The following is a 24,956-nucleotide window of genomic DNA, read 5'->3' on the forward strand; positions in this document are numbered from 1 at the left end:
ACAGTGTCTGATTCAGACTCCAAACCAGAATGATAGATTATCTCCCCCTTTGTCACTTATGTCATTCAAACAGATGGGTTTTTCAATGACAGATTTTTTTGGACCACCTTGATTGCCTGGATGTCTTCATTACAGAAATTTTGGACAATACTAGAACATAAAAAAAAGAGGAAAAATATCTTTCCACAGCCTAAATCTACAAAAAGAAAAAAAAAAGATATTCAAATAGCAGGAAACAAATCTCTGAACAGCAAACTACTATTTCTAGCAACAGTGAGAGGCAGCATGGTTGAGTGAATAGGGCACCAGACTAGGGCTTAGGAGATCTAAGTTCTATCCTTAGCTCTGCTGTACAACTGTGGGCAAATCACTTCAGCTTTCTGGGCCTCCTCCCCTATCTTTTGTCTGTCTCGTCTATTTAAGACTGTAAACTCCTAGGGGCAAGGACTGTCTCTTATTATGTGTCCACACAGTCCCTAGTACAGTCAGGCCCTAATTTTGTTTGAGGCCTCTAAGCATTACTGTAATATGAATAATTAACAATATATTTCTGTGATAAACTAGCCATGTCCTAAGATATGGGAAAGAAATTCCAGGTAAAATTTCTTATTTGGCATCATGCTGGGTTCTGTCCCATGACTAAAAGCTTAAGGGGCGGCATGCAAGTACCAGTGAAGACACTGTGATAATTTGACCTAAGCTATGTTGACTCCAGCTACATTATTCACGTTGCTAGAGTAGCGTAACTTACATTGACTTACCCCGGTAGTGAAAAGAAAAGCCCTACGAGTCCTAATAGACATGATGGAGGAGATCTCTGGTCCACTGATTTTTAATAAAACTTGGAATACTGGGGAAATCCCAAAAGACTGGAAGAGTGCTAATGTAATGCCAGTATTTAAAAGCAGGTACTTACAGGTTGGTTAGCCCGATATCAATCCTTGGTAAAATAACTGAAGCTCATGTCAGCTTTTCCATCAATAAAGAATTAAATTAGAACATAAGTAATGCCTGTCAATATGGTTTTATCGAAAATAGGTCTTGGCAAACAAACCTGATTTCATTCTTTGAGGAGGTTACAAGCTTGGTTGATAAATATAAGTTCATAGTTGTAAAAGACTTTTACAAGGCATCTGACTTAGTGGTAATCTTTTAATTAGAATATCATGTGGTACTATGCAGTATCAATAAAGCACAGTTAAATGTATTAAGGACAGGGTAGGTGACAGATCTAAAAATTAGTTAATGGGGAAAACATCATTAACTAGGGGGTTCATGTGGGATTCTGCAGGGATTGGTTCTCGGCCCATCATTATTCAACATTTTTGCAATGATCCATAAGTAAATATAAACTCACTGCTGAGAAAATTAGAGGGTGACACAAATATTGGCAGAGTGGTGAACAATGACAACAGAGCTGTCATACAGAGCTATCTGCATTGCTTGGTAAACTGGGCCCATACAAACAAAATGCATTTTAAAACAGCCAAATGCAAAGTCCTACTGTGACGATTTGGGGGATCTGTCTGCACAAATTAGGAATTCTGCATGAGATTATGAACTCTCTATATGTACTTTAACAAGGTGCAAACTCCATTTAGAATGAGCAGTCCTGTGCCTTCTCTGCTGTCCTTTTACCTTGTACTGAAATTCCAAGGAGTAGTGATACAGGGCTGACAAAAGAGGGTTATTAACTTGGGGATGGTCCTCCAACCATATACAAACATCTTAGAGGATAGGCTGGCTCCCACCCAAGAGAACCGGTTTGTTAGGGGGAGATGGTCTGGCAAAAAAGTCACCTGACAGGGGGACTGGATCTTTATAAGACAGCATGAGCTGCTCTACTCGGGGGTCTTAAACCATTTTCACCAGCTCAACCTGTCTTCTGTACGAACTGGATGAAGCATGGGGGAACCCTGCCTACCTGAACACACAGGGTCTCCCAAGGATTCCCAAAGGAAGTGTGAACTAGAGTGAAGTGCATTGGATTCACAGTGTTTGATGTTTTCTAAATGATCTATATTCTCCTGTGCTTTTTCTCAAGTAAAGGGTAACGGTGTTTTAGACTTCTGTGCAAAGGATGTCTGCGTGCCTGTTTGCTTTCACTATCGTGTGCCACTGAAAAGTTAACTTGTGAACTTTGAGAGCTCACAAGGTGGAGTTCTGGGAAGGGGTGTACATAAATTATGGGGGAATCTGAGAGGGGAGGCAGTTGGACCATGAGGTCTCAGATCTCAGAAGGAGGAGTTAGAGTGAGTTCTAGAGACCTCAAGCCAGGGGGAGCGTCTGGACACTGGTCAAACTCTGTAGGCATAAGACACATGGAGATTCAGGGTTTGGATCCCCTCACAACAGTCTGGTGAGTGTCCAAGAGAGGAGAGCTCAACCATATCTGTGACACAAGGAATGTAGGTCATACCTACAGAATGAGGAACTATCCTGGAAAGTAGTGACTCTGAAAAGGATTTAGGGGTCATAGTGAACAATCAATTGACAATGAGCTCCCAGTGAGAGACTGTGGTAAAAAGGACTAATGTGATCCTTGGATGTATAAACAGGGGAGTAATAAGTAGAAGTATGGAGGTGATTTTACCGCCTGTATACAGCTTTGACAAGACCAATACTGAAACACTGCATTCAGTTTTGTTGTCCACATTTTAAAAAGGATGTTGAAAAATTAGAGAAGGTGCAGAGAAAAGCCATAAAAAGACTCAAGGGCTGGAAAAAATGTCTTTACAGTGAGAGACTGAAGGAACTCAATCTATTTAGTTTATCAAAAAGAAGATAAATAAATGACTCGATTATGACGTATAACAGAGATGGTCAAACTACGGCCCGTGGGACCGTCCTGCCCAGCCCTTGAGCTCCTGGCCAGGGAGGCTAGCCCCCGGTCCCTCCCCCGCAGCTTCAGTGCACTGTGCCACCAGTGCTCTGGCCTGCTGCTCCTGTGTGGCTGGCTCCAGCTGGGTGGTGCGGCTGCGAGCTCCTGCGGCTCTGAGCAGCACGGTAAGGGGGCAGGGAGTAGGGGAGTTGGATAAGGGGTAGGGGGTGCCTGGGGGCAGTCAGGGGACAGGGAGCGGCTGGATGGGGCGGAGGCTCGGGGGCGGTCGGTCAGGGGATGGGGAGCAGGGGGGTTGGATAGACATGGGAGGCCCCGGGGGCCTGTCAGGGGACGGGGGTGTGGATAGGGGGTGGGGCAGTCAGTGGACAGGGAGTAGGGAAGGTTGGATAGGGAGTGGGGTTCTGGGGGGCCATTAGGGGCAGGGGGTCCTGGGAGGGCACAGTCAGGAATCAAGGAGCAGGGGGGTTGGATGGGTCTGGGGTTCTGAGGGGGGGGAAGTCAGGGGGTGGGAAGTGGGAGGGAGCAGATGAGGGCGGGGACCAGGCTTCCCTACCTGGCCCTCCATATAGTTGCGCAACTCTGATATGGCCCTAGGGCCAAAAAGTTTGCCCATCCCTGGTGTACAAGTACCTACATTGGGAGAAAGAACCAGTTACTTAAAGGGCTCTTTAACCTACCAGAAAAAGGGATAACAAGAACCAACTACAGGAAGTTAAAGCCAGACAAACTCAATTTAGAAATAAAGTACAAATGCTTTAACAAATGAGAGTGATTAACTATTGGACCAAGTGAACACGGGAAGTGATGGATTCTCCATCTCTTATGTCTTCAAATCAAGACTGGATGCCTTAAGACTTTAGTTAACCGCAAGTTATTGGGCTCATTACAGAGATAACTTGGTGAGTTCTATGGCTTATGTTATACAGGATGCCAGATTAATCTAATGGTCCTTTCTAGACTTAAAATCTACGAATATTTATGCTACAATCTCTCCTTTGTGGAAGTTGAAAAGTGACAGAAGCTAAAACAATACAACATAGCATGAACCCTATATTAGAAAGAGAAAAGACGACAAAAAACACAATACGAATATTGTTTACTATATTTATTAGAGCTGGTCAAAATATTTTTGACGAAACATTTTTCCATTGAAAAATTTCATTTTGTTGAAACCAAAATGTTTCACAAAAACACCAGTTTCAGCAGCAATTATGTCAGGAAGGATTCTTGGGTCTAGGATGGACTCTGACCAGAGGGAGAGCAAGTGTGAGGGCATGAGAGAGACTCTCTCTTTCTAGCCTTGTGGTTTTGGTACTGGCCTGGTATTTGGGAGACCCAAGTTCAAGTCCCTACTCTGAATCAGGCAGCCTTATCCCTCAAATTACAGAAAGAGTGCATTTTCTGTGTGTGCTCTCTCTTGCTCTCTTGTATTTTCATTTCAAAACCTCAAAATGTTTTGAGAAATGGCATTGTCTTCTTCCAGCCCGCTCGAACAGATAAAAATTGTGCAAAAATTTGCAGATGATAATTATTTACGTTAGTGAAGTTTTGAGAAGACTGAGAAACTTCAGAGACACCTAACCAAGCTAGGTGAATGGGCAACACAACGGGAGATAAGATTCAATGTTAAATGCAAAGCAGAGCACATTGGAGGGAAAAATTTGAACTACTGATATACCTTACTGCAGTTGTTCCCAAACTTGTTCCGCCGCTTATGCGGAGAAAGCCCTTGGCGGGCCGGGCCAGTTCGTTTACCTGCCGTGTCCGCAGGTTCGGCCTATCGCGGCTCCCAGCGGCCGCGGGTCGCTGTTTCGGAGCTGCGATCGGCCGAACCTGCGGACACGGCAGGTAAACAAACCGGCCCGGCCCGCCAGGGGCTTTCCCTGCACAAGTGGCGGAATAAGTTTGGGAACCACTGCCTTACTGGATTCTAAATTAAGAGGATCAATTCAGGAAAAAAAAAATCTGGGTTTCACTGAACAGCTCAATCAAGATCAATGTGCAGCTGCTGTCAAAAAAGCAAACAAATGGTAGGGTGCATAATGAACGGTTGGAGAATAATACAGAAAATATTATGATGTCATTACATGGGTCACCCTCATGTGGAATACTGTGTGCACTCGAAATGGATATGGCAGAATTAGAGGAAGTTCAGAGAAAGACAACAAGAATGAGTAGGGTCATGGAAAAGATCACATGAAGCAATAGAAAAAGATTAGGATTGTTTACCTTAAAAATGAGATGATTAAGAGGGGACATGATAAAAGTATACAAAAATCATGAAAGGTCTCAGGCTTGTCTATACAGCAAGCCTCTAGAGAGGGTAGATCAAGATCTTTTCTCCCTGTCTCATAGTAGAAAAACAAGGGGAAATTGCTAACTTGCACGCTGCCCGGCAGGAGTGGCAGGCCAGAGCGCTGGCGGCAAGGTGAGGCTGCGGAGGAGGGAGGACAGCAGGGGAGGAGTTGGGGGCTAGCCTCCCCGGCTGGGAGCTGAAAGGCCAGGCAGGATGGTCCCGCGGGCCGTAGTTTGCCCACCTCTACTCTGCAGCATGGAGCACAGGTCACCTGCAGTTTGAACTAGTGTAAATGGTGAATTCTCTAATCTGAAGTCTTTAAACCATGATTTGAAGACTTCTTTATTTCAGCCAGAGCTTAGGGGTCTATTTCAGGGGTGGATGGGTGAGGTTCTGTGGCCTGCAATGTGAATGAGGTCAGATTAGATGATCACAATGATCCCCTCTGACTTTAAAGTCTATGAGTTTATCAAACTGTATCATATGTGGTATATTTTATCTATTCCTACTATATTTCTTTTAATATTTCTTGTATTCTTTATGTTATGGGGAGGCTAAAAATCTAAGTTACAAAAGGTAAATGTCACAACACAAATGTTTGGTAGCAGAACAGTATGGGACTTCAAGAGAAAACAAAAACAAGCTGGCACAAACATTTCTGACATCTCACTGGCACATCTGTTTGATAAATAGTGAAGGCAGACGAGTCAGTACGAGCTGACTGGTGTACACGAAAAGCATAAACACCCATTTTGCTCACTGGCAATAAAAAAATGGATCCTCATGTGATGAAATATTAACAGGTATCACAATAAAATGGGAGAAATCAAAGGAGGACCTTACCCATACATTTAAGTTCTCCCCAAACTATAGGTTTATGCAATACAAAAACAGAAAGCAGAGATAAAGAACACACTGATATTCTAAAAGGAAAACCAAGAGCTTTTTCCTGCTTCCTTAGTTGAACAAACCTCTCCAGTAGTAAAATAAGAAAGAAAAAAAGTGAGAACTAGTTTTAAAAACCAAAGAAACTTATGGCTCCTGAATTCTCTGAGTATTTTTATGGGGAAAACTCACCTGGATTGGTATAGGTATACCTTGCAGAACGAACAAGACAGACATCTTCATTCTGCTATGTTCACCATATACCATTCCAGACAGCAGAGATAAGAACAAAAGACTCCTCATCAAGGAATAGACCACTCATCCATCTAGTCCAAAACCCGTACCTGATAGTAACCTATATTTGATGCTTTAGGAATTGTCAAACTTTTACACGGCTTGGTCAGTTGTACAGCACATTCTATTTTAGTCTTGTCTGAGATATACTGTATACATAATATAAAATAAAAGACTCTGATGGCAATAACTTTACGCTGTGAAGGATTACAATTGATAATACCATAGAATTCTTTAGCATTGCTTGTGTAAATGAGTATTATCCTCTATCCCCTTTTTAAAAGAGCCAAACTTTTCATTCACTTTGACTGTTGTGTACTGAGTAGACTTCTTCACAGAGCTGTCTAAAACAATGCTTAAATCTTTCTCCCAAGGTTACAGATAGTTCAGAACCCACCAGTAAATACAAGCAGTTTAATTTAAAAACTTTCCAATGTGTTCTTCCATATCTTTTTCTACAATGACTCTCCTACGTTATCACATTGAACAATCAAATTTATTAGGTCCTCCTGGAATTCCTTGCAGTATTATATATTCCTGAAAGGGCTACCAATTCACTTCTTGATCAGATTCAAGGTTACCACCTATAAAGCCCTATGTTGGCAAACCCCGTATTACCATAGACTACCTCTCATATGCCTCACCATGTCAACTGAGGGCTGGCCATGAGTCGTATTCATAGCCCATCCTGCAGAACTTCAAGAAGAGGTTTTATATTGGTAGAGGAGAATCTGATGCATCATTCATAAAGTCAAAATGTAAATTTTGTCCAAATTGCCCCATAGGCTGCATTAATGTATTTCTTATGAGACAAAAGCAGGGTGTCTTTAACTATCACTAAAGATGTTAAAAAGCTTAATTATTTACTATGTTTTCAGAGTGTTAAACATAAGAAATGAGGAATCAGATGGGTAACTGGTTCCTGATTTAGAAGGTTGAGAATTTGTGGAAGTGACAGTAGAACCAAAATCCACATCTAAGTGAGGTCTGAAACCATAGCTTCCATAGCCAGATGGGAGCCAATAGTATTCCTCGATGCTATTTTCTTTTTTTTCTAGGAGTGAAATGAGCATATAGGTGTACAAAAAACCTGGGGCCACTTAGAGCATATATTGCCCCCTACTTCTGTATACTTTTGGTCTTACAAAAACTGAACTCATTTTTTTTCTCTTGGCTCTTAAGGCAAAATAATGCACTGAAACTATTTTGAATCTTTGAGTTATCTTGTATGCCTGGGCATGCAGGCTCCATTTCCTAGGGTATGTATCTTCCCTATTGAATCAATATGCAATGTTTGCCTTTTCTTTGATGTGAAGAGCATGAGCACACCAGACATGATTTTCTGGAAGATTAACAGTGTGTGTGCCTTCCTGTGATGAGCAATGGTCCTTGTTCCCACCTTTTAATTCAGGTACGTCATTGTGTGTTCTTGTTGGTAAAGATTTGAACAATGCTTGTAGTGTACTGTCATTTAGAAATGCAATGAGGTGAGCTGGATCATTGCTGCTTCTTTATTCCTGCCTGGAACCAAACATACTGTGGCATTTGGGATTTCAAATGTGCTCCCGACCTGTGCAGACTGGCATTAGTTATGACAAGGATCCTTTCTGGTTCTGACATAGGATAGTCCATTTGAGTCTGTAGGGATCGAATTACAGAGTCTGGAACACTCACTCGGATGTTTAGTTTGGAAGAGATAGAATCTCTCTAGTGTCTGCAAGTTTGAGAGGCTGTGTGGGCCATTAGATAAGATACTGGACTGAGATTCAGAAAATACAGATTCCATTCCTTGCTCGATCACTAACCTGCTGGAAGACCTTAAGAAAGTCACTTCTTCTCTCTATGATGTGTCTGTCTGGTATATTTAAATATTTGTGGCAAGGACCGTCTCTTACTACGTGTCTGTAAGTGCCTAGCACAATGGCGCTCCGATCTTGGTTGGAGCTTCTATTACTACTACTACTACTATTTTAATTATTATTATTATTAATTACTGCAATAATAGCTGAAGTGTCAAAGTGGACCCATTGTAGGTTTTCCAGTCATGATACTAGCATGTTGGTGCTAGCAGATATATCATACCTACAATCTTCCTCTATCTCTCTTCCGAGATTAAGATACTGTCTTTGGTTGAGTTGAGTATAACCCTCAGATGTTATACCCTTTGAGCAGAGATCAGGACACTTTTCTTTGTTTATCACAAATCCTTTTTTCTGTAGGAAAGCTATTCACTTTGCCTGTATCCTGGATCCCGAGGGTGAACTAATTAGTGAGTTGTCCGTAGATTCTCTGTTCTCAAAAGGCCACAGCCAAACTACTAAAACCATGGTAATAACACTCAGCAAGGTCAATAGATCAAAAGAAAGGGCCCTGTACTAGAAATAAGTCTTGTGGTAATGAAAGTATAACTAGTTGCAAAGTACAGATATCCAGACACAGATGTGGAAATACATCTCCTTCAGGTCTACAGATGACAGAAAATATTGAAGGGATAGGATTGCTATTACCAAAGTTAAGGTATACATCCTGAACTTTGATTTTCAGGCTTTGAGATTGAAAACAGCTCAACGGGTTCATCCAAAAATCAAAGTTCAGTATGGAGACTACTGAGCCTAAATCTCATGTACACTAAAGCTCCTTCACACCATTCTAGCAGTGTGAAGGGACTTTACATCCTCCTTAAAAACCCATTTACAGTCCTGAGTGGTAAATGGTAATGACAATCAGTCCCTTAACATCTATAAAAACAGCCTTATTATTTCCAAGCAGGGAATTGCAGTACACAATTGAAGTAGGAAGAAGCAAAATGGCTGTGACCCAAATCTTTGCTCAAACAAAAAACCTTTTTCTTGAAGGCCAGAAACCAAAGCCCGCCTCTCATTAAAAACAATTATAAACACCACATTCCAAATGTTTACGCAATTTTAGAAATAAAACCAATCAAATACGACCGGGTACCTCCAACCACACTATAATAAAATTAGCTACCAAAAGCCTAAAATATGTAGTGACCTCAACATTTGCCCATTTTTTAGACATGGACTGACCTCTTAAGGTCATTTAACATAAGGTTAGGTCCAACTTCATTCTAAAAATACAAACAACTTATTAAAGTGGTCTACAATATCACTCCACACACACAGCACTTGTATGAAGAGATCTTCCTTCTCATTATTAGTTAGCTTTACATACTGTACTCACCTAAAACTGCCAGAAGTAGGTGATTACTAGAATTACGGAAAGAAGACTGACAGAATCAGAAAAAAAAAAACTACACACAGAGCTACAGCAACACCCCTTTGCCAATCACAGAGAAACAAGATGAATATACTTAATCCATTTCAAGGTGAGAGTATGGCCGCAGGAAACTAAAGCAAAGCTGTCAAGAACCAGAAGTAAAAAAACCTGAAAAAGAACTAAACCCACCAGACAAGATCACAGTCCATAAAATCCCCCAGCAAGGTCAGACTTTACTAGAATATAGTTAATAGCATTCAAGAATCCCAACTGAGGATCTGTTTCTGAAAAAGTAACAAGTGAAGAAAAATGGAAAATGTCTTTTGCATTTGTTTTAGCTGTCTCCACACACCATCATGGTATGGCGTAACTCAGGGGGTTCTCAAACTGGGGATCAGGACGCCTCAATGAGTCCTGAGGTTATTACTTGGGGGGTTGCCAGCTGTCAGCCCCCACCTCAGACTCTGCTTTGCATCCAGCATTTATTGTTTTTAATTTATAAGGTGGAGGCTTGCTATATGAAAGGAGTCACCAGTACAAAAGTTTGAGAATCACTGACGTAACTCTTAGTTTGTGTGGCTTGGCGCAGGTGAATGAACGTAAAAGACAGAATAAGCTTTTTACATACATAAGTTGCCGCCTACGCCCACAATTCTCCTCTTACCCTGAACCCTGAGAATAACCTCTCTCCCTTTCACCATTATTTTTCTGCATTTGTCTGTTCCAAAATCTTTATTCAGAAAAAGAAAAAAAAATCCCAAAGCACATGCTCATTTCCAACAGTCTAACTGGTATTTTTACACTCTGGAAAAACAGGGAAGCTTGATTAACTAAGGCTGTCAAGTGATAAAAAAAATTAATTGTGATTAATAGCACTGTTAAACAATAATAGAAACCATTTATTTAAATATTTTTGGATGTTTTCTACTTTTCCAAATATATTGATTTCAATTACAACAAAATACAAAGTGTACAATTCTCACTTTATATTATTTTTATTACAAATATTTGCCCTGTAAAAACCAAAAGAAACAGTATTTTTCAATTCACCTAATACAAATACTATAGCGTAACCTCTTTATCATGAAAGTTGAATTTATAAATGTAGAATTATGTACCAAAAAAACCTGCACTCAAAAATAAAACACTGTAAAACTTTAGAGCCTACAAGTCCACTCAGTCCTACTTCTTGTTCAGCCAATCGTTCAGACAAACAAGTTTGTTTACATTTGCAGGAGATAATACTGCCCGCTTCTTGTTTACAATGTCACTTGAAAGTGAGAACAGGGGTTTGCATGGCATTGTTGTAGCTGGCATCACAAGCTACTTATGTGCCACATGTGCTAAAGACTCATATGTCCCTTCATGCTTCAACCACCATTCCAGAGGACATGTGTCCATGCTGATGACAGGTTTTGTTCGATAATGATCCAAAGCAGTGCAGCCCGACGCCTGTTAATTTTCATCATCTGAGTAAGACGCCACCAGCAGAAGGCTGATTTTCTTTTTTGGTGGTTTGGGTTCTATAGTTTCTGCATCAGAGTGCTGCTCTTTTAAGACTTCTGAAAGCATGCTCCATACCTCGTCCCTCTCAGATTCTGGAAGGCACTTTAGATTCTTAAACCTTGGGTTGAGCACTGTAGCTATCTTTAGAAATCTCACATTGGTACCCTCTTTGTGTTTTGTCAAATCTGCAGTGAAAGTGCTCTTAAATCAAACAACATGTTCTGGGTCGTCATCTGAGACTACCATAACACAAAATATATGGCAGAAAGCAGGTAAAACCATGGAGCAGGAGACATACAATTCTCCTCCAAGGAGTTCAGTCACAAATTTAATTACTGCATTTTTTTTTTTTTTTTTAACAAACATCATCAGCATGGAAGCATGTCCTCTGGAATGGGACTAGTTTTGTTCAACATCTTTATTAATGATCTGGATGATTGGATTAATTGCATCCTCAGCAAGTTCGCAGATGACACTAAACTGGAGGGAGAGGTAGATATGCTGGAGGGTAGGGATAGGGTCCAGAGTGACCTAGACAATTTGGAGGATTGGGCCAAAAGAAATCTGACTAGGTTCAACAAGGACAAGTGCAGAGTCCTGCACTTAGGAAGGAAGAATCCCATGCACTGCTACAGCCTGGGGACCAACTAGCTAAGCAGCAGTTCTGCAGAAAAAGACGTGGGGATTACAGTGGACGAGAAGCTGGATATGAGTCAACAGTGTGCTCTTGTTGTCAAGAAGGCCAACGGCATATTGGGCTGTATTAGCAGGAGCATTAGTAGCAGATCGAGGGAAGTGATTATTCCCCTCTATTTGGTACTGGTGAGGCCACACCTGGAGTATTGCCTCCAGTTTTGGTCCCCCCACTGCAGAAGGGATGTGGACAAATTGGAGAGAGTCCAGCAGAGGGCAACAAAAATTATAAGGGGGATGGGGCACATGACTTACAAAGAGAGGCTGAGGGAACTGGGATTATTTAGTCTGCAGAAGAGAAGAGTGAGGGGGGATTTGACAGCAGCCTTCAACTACCTGAAAAGGGGTTCCAAAGAGAATGGAGCTAGGCTGTTCTCAGTGGTGGTAGATGACAGAACAAGAAGCAATGGTCTCAAGTTGCAGTGGGGAAAGTCTAGGTTGGATATTAGGAAACACTATTTCACTAGGAGGGTGGTCAATGATTGGAATGGGTTGCCTAGGGAGGTGGTGGAATCTCCATCCTTAGAGGTTTTTAAGGCTCGGCTTGACAAAGCCTTGGCTGGGATGATTTAGTTGGTGTTGGTTCTGATTTGAGCAGGGGATTGGACTAGATGACCTCCTGAGGTCTCTTCCAACCCTAATAGTCTATGATTCTATGGTGGTCGAAGCATGAAGAGGCAGATGAATATTTAGTATATCTGGCATGTAAATACCTTGCAATGCTGGCTACAAAAGTGCCATGCAAACGTTTGTTCTCACTTTCAGGTGACATTGTAAGTAAGAAGCGGGCAGCATTATCTCCTGTAAATACAAACAAACTTGTTTCTCTTGGCAATTGGCTGAACAAGAAGTAGGACTGAGTGGACTGTAGGCACTAAAGTTTTACATTGCTTTGTTATGGAGTGCAGTTATGCAACAAACAAAAAAATCTACATTTGTAAGTTGCACTTTCACCATAAAGAGATTGCATGACAGTACTTGTATTAGGGGAATTGAAAAATAATATTTCTTTGGTTTGTCATTTTTACAGTGCAAATATTTGTAATCAAAAGTAATATAAATTGAGCACTGCACACTTTGTATTCTGTGTTGTAACTGAAATCAATATATTTGAAAATGTAGAAAAACATCCAGAAACATTTAATAAATTTCAATTGGCATTCTATCGTTTAAAAGTGCGATTAAAACTGCGATTAATCGCGACTAATTTTTTAATTGCGATTAATTATTTTTAATTGCGTGAATTAACTGCGATTTAATTGGGAACCCTAATTACAACACATTTTGTTAAGTATCTTAAATATAATTAAAGTATTTTTAACACAAATTAAAAAAAAAACACAAAGTTTAGCATGTTTTGGCTGATGTACCACTTTTTAAATTGAGCTGCTTTTGGGAATGTAATTGAGAATGTGCCACTTACAAGCTGAAAAAATGGGAGTAAATGAGTCTTCAAAAATAATACTACTCAAAATGAGAATGAACTCTTAAAAATGAGACAAGCAAAAGTCCTTGATAACATCCAAGCTGTAAAAGATAATTTAGGTCAAGATTTTCAGAAGCCTCCACTTTTATGGGCACAAATTATAGCACTGACAAACAAATTTCCCACAGTGTATAAAATCAGGTAATTAGATGGGGAAATACTAACATATGCACCCATAATTAATTGTGTGCACAAAGCTGCACACTTAAGTTTTTGTGCTCTCAAAGTTGAAGCCATAGCTGAAGCAGTCACCATACAGACAAAAATAACATGTGTTTACTAAATCATTTCCAAAAAGCTATTCCTTTCTGTCACTAAAATTATGTTTGGCCTTCTTTTATCTGTCTTTTTCATCCAAGTAGTCAATCAACTCAATGCTACTTCACTACTGGCATTGCAAAAAAGTATAAAACAAAGAATTTGTGTGAATGATTTAACAGGGGGAAAGCACTTTATTATAGTAAATATTAGCATGAATACACACAGTAGCTGCAATTAAAAAGCCAGCATTTATCAAAAATTACCACACAGTAGTATCTGAGATTACGATAGTTTCCCCCATATTTAGGGCAGGAGATAGGTGCAGTAAATGTGTGGTGATACTGGTAATTGGCAAATTTTGACTTTTTACATGTTTTCTACTGTACCATCAATGTAAACATGTATGATACCTCCAAATAATTACAAAACTAACTAAGCAATATAAACATACATAAATACCTACAACAAGAAACATTAATAGGTAGAGAGGCATAAATCCACAGAGCGTGGATAAGAATACCAAAGAAATGAAAACAGTTTCCTCATGTTTAGTACCACAAGGAAAAAAAAGAGTATATTCTTTCTCATCATTTTAATGAGTAAGAAAGGTTTTCACATTAAATCAGTATTGTTATTACTGAGTAATCTCTAATGAGTTATCATCCAAATTAAGCCTAGAGACAAGTTTTATACTGCTTTCATACAATTAGTCAGTAATAAACCATCAGCAGCCTAAATCCAAATTATAACTTTCCTTTGATACTTAACTAGCCGTTCTAGTTACCTGGTCTAAAAGATCTTCTACCTTCTTTTGCCAGCCATCCCTAGCAGCATTTTTTTCACGTTCTTTCAGTTGCAAGAGCTGAGTCATGGCGGCCTTTTTATCCTCTTCATGCTGAAGCCTCAACTCTTCACGAAGTTTACTACATTCCTGTCTGAAAGAAAAAGTAATATAATTAAAACATGATCTAGCCTTTCATAAAAATAAAAATTAACAAGTATTATTGAGAAGTGAATTTGAAATGCTTATATAATTACAAAAATATTTGCTGTACTTGTACATTGCATTAATAATGACTTGTTTCATTTAATGCATGCTTTTCTTTCCTATTTAAAACAAAGAAAAAACACTTGCCGAAGATTTTCTGTCCATTTTATTTCTAGGTCACGAGCCATTCTGTCAACTTTCATCTTCTCCTCTTCCCTCATAGCAGAAATCTTTGCTTCATGCTGCTGTCTCTCCTGTTCTAGTTCCCCCTGAAAATACAAACTTTATAATGGAGACTCAGCAGCTGCAAAAAAGTATTTTGAACAGAAATCTTTCTCTGAATCAAAATAAAATTCCTGCCAGTGTATAGGACTAGCATTGACATTTTTGGTCATTAAACACTTGTTTACAGGTGCCTTATTATAACATGATTAAAGTATAAAATAATTAATAAAATAATTCAAAAATCTGACTCCTAATGAAGACTGTTTTCATTGTTATTTTCAGCTCCACAAATATTTGAGCTCCCTGAATTATACTTCTGTCATATTTCTGACAAAATATTTTCTTAAATTTATTACTTATTTGAAATTTTTCAAGAAATCATTTATGCAAGTAATGTTTGTTTGTATGTATCATATGCAAAATAGTTGGCTGGAAGTATTCAGCACTTGAAATTCAACATTTGAGCTGTTTTGATCAGATACAAAGTTCACATGGTATGTTTTTCTGTTCCTTACCTGGCCAGGCATAATTATAAGAATCAGGTTTTTGTGGTGGACACTTGTAATCAGGAATTCAAAATTCATTTGAACATTTTGTAATATTTTGTAATATTTGCTTAAACTTCATAGTTACAATAAACATTCCTGCCAGCAGTGTTTGCTTTATTTATGAAAAGCCAACACATGAGGCATGTGGAGAGTATCAGAGTTTTTTTTAAATGAATATTCGTGGGACATTTTTTGCAGTATTCGCCCTGCTCTAATTAATACATTCTAAAACTTGCTGAGACAATTGCTAGTATTAACCATTTCTTAAATGTGAACATTTAAATTTCGGATGCTTATTCTTTCTGAATGAACAGTGGTTATCTGAATGTTACAGGTTGGGACAAAAAAAGATGCTAGGCTTAAACTAGCAATCTTTTACATTGGACCTTGGCAAAGACTATTATTCTGCCAGATAGGGGATGGGATTATTCACGTTTAAGCATTTACCTAAAAGATTTACTATGTAAAGGATATTTTCCATAGCAACCACGTATGACATCACAAATAGAGAATTATGATTTCAGATAGGGAAAAAACAACAAAAACAAATAAATACTGAAAATGCTGTTTTCCTTTTCAAGAACCGTAAATGGAAAGAAAATATGACAGTACACAATAAGCAAATTGGTCTCTAAATAGCCTACATTTCTGTAAGGCCTCAGTAGGTTTTTAAAAGGAAATTAACTGAGGGGACAAAGAGTATTTTCACATACATAAGCACACACATAATTTAAGATGCAAATCCTACAGCAAATTTAGTTCACAAAACAACAAAAAATAAATGATATGTTTATATAGCAGACTAAGTCAGAGGTTCACCAAACAGTACTACTGTTTTTTGTTGAATTTAGTTTCAAGAGAAGAATATCCTTAACACCTTTTTTCACTTTACAGTAATTGTGAACCTCTGTGCATTTGCTTTCTGAAGCTTTCTTACTCAGTCTTTTAGGGATATCTTCCACTTTTAAAAAGAAAATTTTAAAAAAGGACATGTCAATTAAATGTTTGTTATTTCATGGTTTGAGCGCACATGAAATGAAAACCAACAAGAGTAAAACACAAAATTCTAGCTCTAATAAAGCTACTCGGAGTTGTTTATAGTACAATTTCAATTAGCTAGAGAAAGATGTATTTGTTGCAACACTCAGTTAATAATAGAAATGACCTCTTAAAATATTCATATCTAATTTTTATGTTCTAAGCCTTGAAATGAAAAAAAAAAAAAAAAGGAAATCAGCATTTTTTTTAAATAGGGCTATATGAAGCCACTTCTTTAATATTCCCATTAAAACAGTGGTTCTCAAAGCCAGTCCGCCGCTTTGTTTACCTGCCGTGTCCGCAGGTTCGGCCGATTGCAGCTCCCACTGGCAGCAGTTTGCCGCTTCAGGCCAATGGGGGCTGTGGGAAGGACGGCCACCATGTCCATTGGCCTGGAGTGGCGAACCGTGGGCAGTGGGAGCCACGATCGGCCGAACCTGCGGACGTGGCAGATAAACAAACTGGTCCGGCATGGCAGGGGCTTTCCCTGAACAAGCGGCGGACCAGCTTTGAGAACCACTGCATTAAACCAGGTCTTGATGTTTAAAAAACAGTCAGTAAACACTGTAATTGTGTTTTAAATCATTTGCTTTCCCATCATGTGGTTACCTCAATATTATACAATGATTCTGTGGTTTCTCTCAGCCTTGCTTTGGATAACTCTAGTTCTTTTTGGAGTATTTCCTGGGTTTCTTGAAGATTGGAGATGTGTCCTTCTGCAGCACCAAGGCCCTGTTCACTTTTTCTTACTTGGTCTTGTAGATGACACACCTACAATATAAAGAGATACAATATTTTCATAATCATTACTAGTGGGAACTAAACAAAATCAGCCTCATATCTTTCACTCTAAGGATACGTCTACACAGGGATAAAAGACCCACCGTATGGCAAAAGCTGGCCCAGGTCAGCTGACTCAGGCTGGCAGGGCTCAGGCTGCAGGGCTAAAAAAATCGCCGTGCAGACATTTGGGTTCAGGCTGGAGATCAGGATCCGGGATCCTCCTCCCTTGCAGGGTCTCGGAGCTTGGGCTTCAGCATGGGCCTGAGCACCTACACAGTGATTTTTAACCGTGGAGTCAGAGCCCCACAAGCCAGGGCCAGGCACGGGTTTTTGATCCCTGTGTATACAAAGAGTTTTACTTTAGTGAATACTATTCTCTTCCTTGTAAATCAATTTTTGTCCATGCAACCTATTTTCTCTTTAATACGACTACTTTCATGTCCTTGACAGGCAGAATTCCTCCTATATATTTAAATTTACAGTATTTGTAAGATTAACAACTGAACACCTTTAAAGGAAAAGGTATCCAAACCTGCACTTTGAAACATTTTGTGAAAAATTTTACAGAATACAAATAGGAGGGGCTCGTGTTAGACTGTTTTGGGGGGTAGACTGCCAGGGTGGCACCCAGGCAAGCAGTAAAAGCAGAAGAAGTAGCGGTGCTCTGAAATGGGGTGTGGAATTTAGGGACTGAGCTAGGGATACATAGTGAAGAATTGAGATAAGAACACGTGAAAAATAGGTTGGACTTTGGTACTGCCCGGGCCACTTTGCACCTGCAATCAGGTCCTGCCTGTCCCTAACTCTCATTTTGACCAAATGTGGTCTTGTTCTCGGCTGCTAGCTCAGTCCTTCCTTCTCCTCCTGCGTTTCGCTGTTGCTCGACTCCCAGTCCTCCTTCTCACTATGAAAGCATAGCAGGTGCTGTTCTACTCCTCTTGAGCCTGGTCTCCCTTTTTGTCAGCATGGTGTCATAGTTCAGTGCTGTTGTATTAACGAATTTAAGGCAAAAAAAGACTGAATGGAAAGCATGACACCAAGGGGACCCCTGGGACCTGGCAGCTTTAGACAGCAGAGTGAGAGTACAACACGGGGCATATTGGCCCCAGGGGTAGGTGCTACAAGGAGGGTGGGGGGAAAGGATTAGCAGGTGAAGTACTCAGGAGAGCCCCCGCAGAAGCAGCAACAATCATGATCGAGTGCAGCAGGGAACAGGTGAAATGCCAAGGGGACTTTCATCCCCTGTCAAAAGACTAGCAACAAGACAGAGGGAAAGGGTGAAACTTGGTTCTTGCCCCAGAATCTGAGCAGAAGCTGAGTGGAAGGTTGGGGAACAGGAGAATCACCAAGAGGAACTTACACTACAGCAAAAGGAGCAGCCAAAGGAATAAAAGTGATGAGAGTAAGTGAATTGTTCAGAAAAGCCCCTGACCAAGCAACAGACACCGGGAATTCCACCCCCTTCATTGACCTATTTTAACCATTAATCAGGACACCTTTTAATACAAAAAAGCCTCTAACACACTACAAGAACGTTACATTAAATTCTTCATTTGAAAAACTTCAAATCGTTAGAAGTCAAGCAATTAAAAAGGATCTAATGGTGACCTTAAGAATTCCTCCACTTCAAGTATACAGTACGAAGTATGCAATCGTTAACCCTGAGCAATGCGACATAGTAGTCCGCAAGTATTTATTTTACAAATATGAGTAAACTTGGTTTCAATATTTGGGGCAGAAAATTAAGATTTTTTTAACATGTTTCTACAGTTATTTACAAATACTAATATTACCATCTGTTATTGATATTTTCCTCCACATTAGGGAGGAAAAGATCAGTTATTACTAATTTGTTTTCTGGACTTTCATATCCTATCTAGATTTTTCTCATAAATTTTGATACACAGGCAGCAGAACCAATGAAAAGAAGGCACCTCAGCTCCTCCTGTTCTGGGTCTTTCTTTGCTTCTTAGTCTCTTGGTTTCCTTAGTTATTATTTTTATAAAAAAATTAAAAATTGAAACAGAAGAAAAACTAAAAACAGGCCAAGTCCAAGAATACCAGGAATAATGATGTGTAGTTGCAGCCATGTCAATCAACAATCCCCTACCCCAAAGATCCTTCCATGGATCTTACATATGCCTATCACAACTTGCGGTATACATCTAAATGCCCCAACAACTGTGTGAGAGAAACTAGTCAATCACTATGATCTCAAATGAACTCACACAGGAAAATGATAAAAAGACAAAAACACCTGATTCACCTGTGAGTGAACACTTTTTACAAAGTGACCTATCAGTCCTCATCCTCAAAGGAATCCTGCACAAAACTTTCAAAAGATGAGCTTGGGGGCTTATATTCATTACTCTGTCAGACACTAAAAATCATGGACTGAACATAAGCACTATATTTATGGCTTATTACAACAATCTATAACCAACTAACTCCCTCTTTTTGTCCCATGACAGCAGAAATCTTAATAGGCCACTCTACCTTGAATGGTTGATTACAACACATGCTAACTACTTATGCTAAACAATCTGTTCCACCTTGCATTTTTCTGTGATGCTGGGAGTTTCTCTCTCATACCTGTACAAGTGCTCTGTGTGGCTTAAAAGGTTGTCTCTCTCACCAACAGAAGTTGGTCCAGTAAAAGAGATTTCCTCACCCACCTTGTCTCAGGAATAATAAAAACACTACTGAATTAGTTAGCTGGAAAAAAGTGTTAATCAAAATCAGAATGATGAGTATATGTAATGTATAAGCTAAACAGAGTTTTATCTAATTCAAAACTGGATAGAAATCTCCAAGGAAACCTAGATGTTGCAGGAGATGGTACTTTTGATTCATTAGGAGGCAATTTTTCCTCTGAGGCAACAACAAACCAATGATCAAGCATGGTGATAAAGATATTACTGAAAGTGCCTGTCATCTTTTGACAATAATGTTGTGACAGGTTGGGTCACAGAAACCACCTTGGGACTGCCACCTGATGTGCGGAGACGACTACTGAGCCCACTTTCCCTGGCAGCTTGGAACTTCAGTACCCTGTCTTGTTGAGCCAGACACGCTAGCCTGCTGCAAACACAGACCCAGGTCTGAACCACGTCCCACAAAAGCTGCAGACTTAACAGAAAACAGCTCAGAAAGTGCTCCTGTCTCTAGCTCCCAGATACCCAGTTCCCAATGGGATCCAACCCTCAAATAAATACGTTTTACTCGACGCTTATACAGGTAAACTCAAATTGTTTGCCCTCTATAACACTGATAGAGAGATACGCACAGCTGTTTGCTCCTCCAGGTATTAATTACTTGCTCTGGGTTAATTAATAAGTAACAAGTGATTTTATTAAATATAAAAAGTAGGATTTAAGTGGTTCCAAGTAATAACTGACAGAACGAAGTAAATTACCAAGCAAAATAAAACAAAAAAAACACAAGTCTAAGCCTAATACATTAAGAAACCCTCAGAGATGTTCCAATAAGCTTCTTTCACAGACTAGACTTCTTTCTAGTCTGGGCCCAATCCTTCTCCCTGATACAGTCCCTGTTCCAGCTCAGATGGTAGCTAGGGGATTTCTCATGACTGGAATCCCCTTTGATCTGTTCCACCCCCTTACCTTTGGCACAAGGCGGGAATCTTTTGTCTCTTTGGGTCCCCACCCCTCCTTCTAAATGGAAAAACACCAGGTTTAAGATGGATTCCAGTTCCAGATGACATGGTCACATTTCCTGTGAGACCCCAAGCCTTCATTCTTCCTGGCCTAACTCACAAGAAGACTTGCAAGTAAACAGAGCCATCTACAGTCAATTGTCCTAATTGATGGGAGCCATCAAGATTCTAGGTTTCAGAGGAACAGCCGTGTTAGTCTGTATTCGCAAAAAGAAAAGGAGGACTTGTGGCACCTTAGAGACTAACCAATTTATTTGAGCATGAGCTTTCATGAGCTACAGCTCACTTCATCAGATGTTTACCGTGGAAACTGCAGCAGACTTTATATACACACAGAAATCATGAAACAATACCTCCTCCCACCCCACTGTCCTGCTGGTAATAGCTTATCTAAAGTGATCAACAGGTGGGCCATTTCCAGCACAAATCCAGGTTTTCTCACCCTCCACCCCCCCACACAAATTCACTCTCCTGCTGGTGCTAGCCCATCCAAAGTGACAACTCTTTACATAATCAAGTCGGGCTATTTCCTGCATAGATCAAGGTTTTCTCACATCCCCCCCACCCCCATACACACACAAACTCACTCTCCTGCTGGTAATAGCTCATCTAAACTGACCATTCTCCAGGTTTAAATCCAAGTTAAACCAGAACATCTGGGGGGGGGGGGGTAGGAAAAAACAAGAGGAAACAGGCTACCTTGCATAATGACTTAGCCACTCCCAGTCTCTATTTAAGCCTAAATTAATAGTATCCAATTTGCAAATGAATTCCAATTCAGCAGTTTCTCGCTGGAGTCTGGATTTGAAGTTTTTTTGTTTTAAGATAGCGACCTTCATGTCTGTGATTGCGTGACCAGAGAGATTGAAGTGTTCTCCGACTGGTTTATGAATGTTATAATTCTTGACATCTGATTTGTGTCCATTTATTCTTTTACGTAGAGACTGTCCAGTTTGACCAATGTACATGGCAGAGGGGCATTGCTGGCACATGATGGCATAGATCACATTGGTGGATGTGCAGGTGAACGAGCCTCTGATAGTGTGGCTGATGTTATTAGGCCCTGTGATGGTGTCCCCTGAATAGATATGTGGGCACAATTGGCAACGGGCTTTGTTGCAAGGATAAGTTCCTGGGTTAGTGGTTCTGTTGTGTGGTATGTGGTTGTTGGTGAGTATTTGCTTCAGGTTGCGGGGCTGTCTGTAGGCAAGGACTGGCCTGTCTCCCAAGACTTGTGAGAGTGTTGGGTCATCCTTTAGGATAGGTTGTAGATCCTTAATAATGCGTTGGAGGGGTTTTAGTTGGGGGCTGAAGGTGACGGCTAGTGGCGTTCTGTTATTTTCTTTGTTAGGCCTGTCCTGTAGTAGGTAACTTCTGGGAACTCTTCTGGCTCTATCAATCTGTTTCTTTACTTCTGCAGGTGGGTATTGTAGTTGTAAGAAAGCTTGACAGAGATCTTGTAGGTGTTTGTCTCTGTCTGAGGGGTTGGAGCAAATGCGGTTGTATCGCAGAGCTTGGCTGTAGACGATGGATCGTGTGGTGTGGTCAGGGTGAAAGCTGGAGGCATGCAGGTAGGAATAGCCGTCAGTAGGTTTACGGTATAGGGTGGTGTTTATGTGGCCATTGTTTATTAGCACTGTAGTGTCCAGGAAGTGGATCTCTTGTGTGGACTGGACCAGGCTGAGGTTGGTGGTGGGATGGAAATTGTTGAAATCATGGTGGAATTCCTCAAGGGCTTCTTTTCCATGGGTCCAGATGATGAAGATGTCATCAATATAGCGCAAGTAGAGTAGGGGCTTTAGGGGACGAGAGCTGAGGAAGCGTTGTTCTAAATCAGCCATAAAAATGTTGGCATACTGTGGGGCCATGCGGGTACCCATAGCAGTGCCGCTGATCTGAAGGTATACATTGTCCCCAAATGTGAAATAGTTATGGGTAAGGACAAAGTCACAAAGTTCAGCCACCAGGTTAGCCGTGACATTATCGGGGATAGTGTTCTTGACGGCTTGTAGTCCATCTTTGTGTGGAATGTTGGTGTAGAGGGCTTCTACATCCATAGTAGCCAGGATGGTGTTATCAGGAAGATCACCGATGGATTGAAGTTTCCTCAGGAAGTCAGTGGTGTCTCGAAGGTAGCTGGGAGTGCTGGTAGCGTAGGGCCTGAGGAGGGAGTCTACATAGCCAGACAATCCTGCTGTCAGGGTGCCAATGCCTGAGATGATGGGGCGCCCAGGATTTCCAGGTTTATGGATCTTGGGTAGTAGATAGAATATCCCAGGTCGGGGTTCCAGGGGTGTGTCTGTGCGGATTTGATCTTGTGCTTTTTCAGGAAGTTTCTTGATTCTAAACCACCACTAATGGTCCACACTTTGTATAACTACAATAGGACCTCAGAGTTATATTTTATATTCCTAGTTTCCTAGATACAAGAATGATACATTCATACAAATAGGATGAAGACTCAGTAGATAAGCTTTGTAATGATACCTTGCAAGAGACCTTTTGCATGAAGCATATTCCAGTTACATTATATGATTTTATGAAAATATGCTAATGAGTGTGAATATAGAGTGCAACGTCAAAAATGTAAAACTGAAGCCCTGAACATCTGTGGTCCTTGCAAGAGGCATAGCATTAACCTTGGTATCCTAGAGAAATTTCAGTCTGAATAATTAAGCTTTGTTTACTGTAGTTTCAGCACTGCCCTCTGGTTGCAATTCAAGCAACAAAGCACAAACTCAGGAACTATATTAGCACCATGGAAAAAGTTTAGTGCTGTTGCTCGAGTCCAGTCAATATTTATAGTTTGTGAAAATTCTCTTAGCCCTTTCAGAAAAAAGCAAACATTCAGGGATCCCTGATTAGGATGTCGCTGATGAGAAACTACTTTCTGTCCCTTATGTTCCCAACTATAGGTTTCTTCTAGAATCAACTCTCTAGGCACTGACAGGCAAAGACAGAGAGCCTATAGCAGCACTACTATCAAAGTTGGTGAACCAATTACACAAATGTATCATTACCCCTAGTTTACAGATGGAGAGACTGAGGCACAGAAAGTTGCACTGACTTGTTCAGTGTCACACAGCAAGTAACTTCACCTCTCTGTGCCTTAGTTTCTCCAAATATAAAATGGAAATAATGATACATATCCACCTTTGTACAACACTTTGAGATCTACAGTTGAAGAACACTAACTGTTCTCTCTCTTGGTGGGACGGGACTTTTTAAAAGCCCAATATAACAGGAAAAACTGCATTAGTCTCTCATCTGCCCTGGACCATCGGTTAAAAAAAAAAAAATGTATCAGGCTTTTCCACTGGTACCTCCTTGTAGTAATATTCACTTTGCCTCAGATTCTGGGTAAGGAGTTGGTTATCTGCCCAGGTCCTTGAGGGCTACACAGGGCCTTGAGGCAGGAAGTAAAAAGTGTTTCCAAGGTGGCCAAGGATAAGCTCAAACTATAAGGCAAGGGTTTTTCTGCTTAACTGCTTTCTTTTCAATTACCTTCTTTATTTCAGTCATTAGAGATGCAGCTAAGAAAATTAAATTGAGAAAAAAGGAAGATGAATAAAAAACTGAAGAACGTAAGTGCTCTATACATATCTGAGTCTTTGAGGCAGACAAAAAAAAGCAGAAAGAGAAAGACAAGTGCTGAGATGAGTAAAGAGCAGAAACAGGAGGTACCAGAAGGCCTTATTTTCGTCGGTAAAGCTGCTTGTCTGTCAAAAGCTATGGAGAAATGTCTTCAGTTAATACTGATGGAGCTCAAGCTAAAGAAATAAAACATTAAAACAAAAATGGCACATATAATATACTTTATTATATAAGAGGCAGAACCAAAAGAGCTGTTTCTCTTCTCTCATTCTCTCTCTCCTTTTCTAACATATATTACTTTTTATACACAGTAGCTTATTTTTAATTGTCAATAACTTGGTCTCTTTATAAATATTATGAAATAAAAGATACACAGAGGATCAGTTGTGACTAGCAGCAAAAAATGGCAAAGATCATGTTAGAAAACAGCAAGCAATTTCTGAAAACTTCCAAAAACAAGTATATTTCTTCTTTTATTTCTGTCCTATTTTAACAAATTATCTAATCGATAGATGCAAGATATTTCTGATTTTGTGTAAAGCACTAGTGTTTCAGCCTCACATAGCCTGTGACAATGGGCCCTCTGATTTGGTGATACATGTGA

At 40.2% G+C, this 24,956-nt stretch overlaps 1 protein-coding gene across 1 annotated transcript in view; it reads right to left on the minus strand.

Annotated features, from left to right (window-relative positions):
• FAM184A (family with sequence similarity 184 member A) overlaps positions 1–24,956 on the minus strand; it is a 169,534-nt gene that overhangs the window by 47,043 nt on the left and 97,535 nt on the right. The window contains exons 7-9 of the mRNA XM_073337169.1: positions 16,909–17,070; positions 14,636–14,757; positions 14,285–14,435 (exon numbers count right to left, since the gene is read on the minus strand). Of these exons, the coding sequence (XP_073193270.1) occupies positions 14,285–14,435; positions 14,636–14,757; positions 16,909–17,070 (435 nt within the window). The remainder of the gene's footprint in view (positions 1–14,284; positions 14,436–14,635; positions 14,758–16,908; positions 17,071–24,956) is intronic.

Source organism: Lepidochelys kempii, chromosome 3 (assembly GCF_965140265.1).
Source record: "Lepidochelys kempii isolate rLepKem1 chromosome 3, rLepKem1.hap2, whole genome shotgun sequence".
In the NCBI taxonomy this organism is placed as follows: Eukaryota; Metazoa; Chordata; order Testudines; family Cheloniidae; genus Lepidochelys; species Lepidochelys kempii.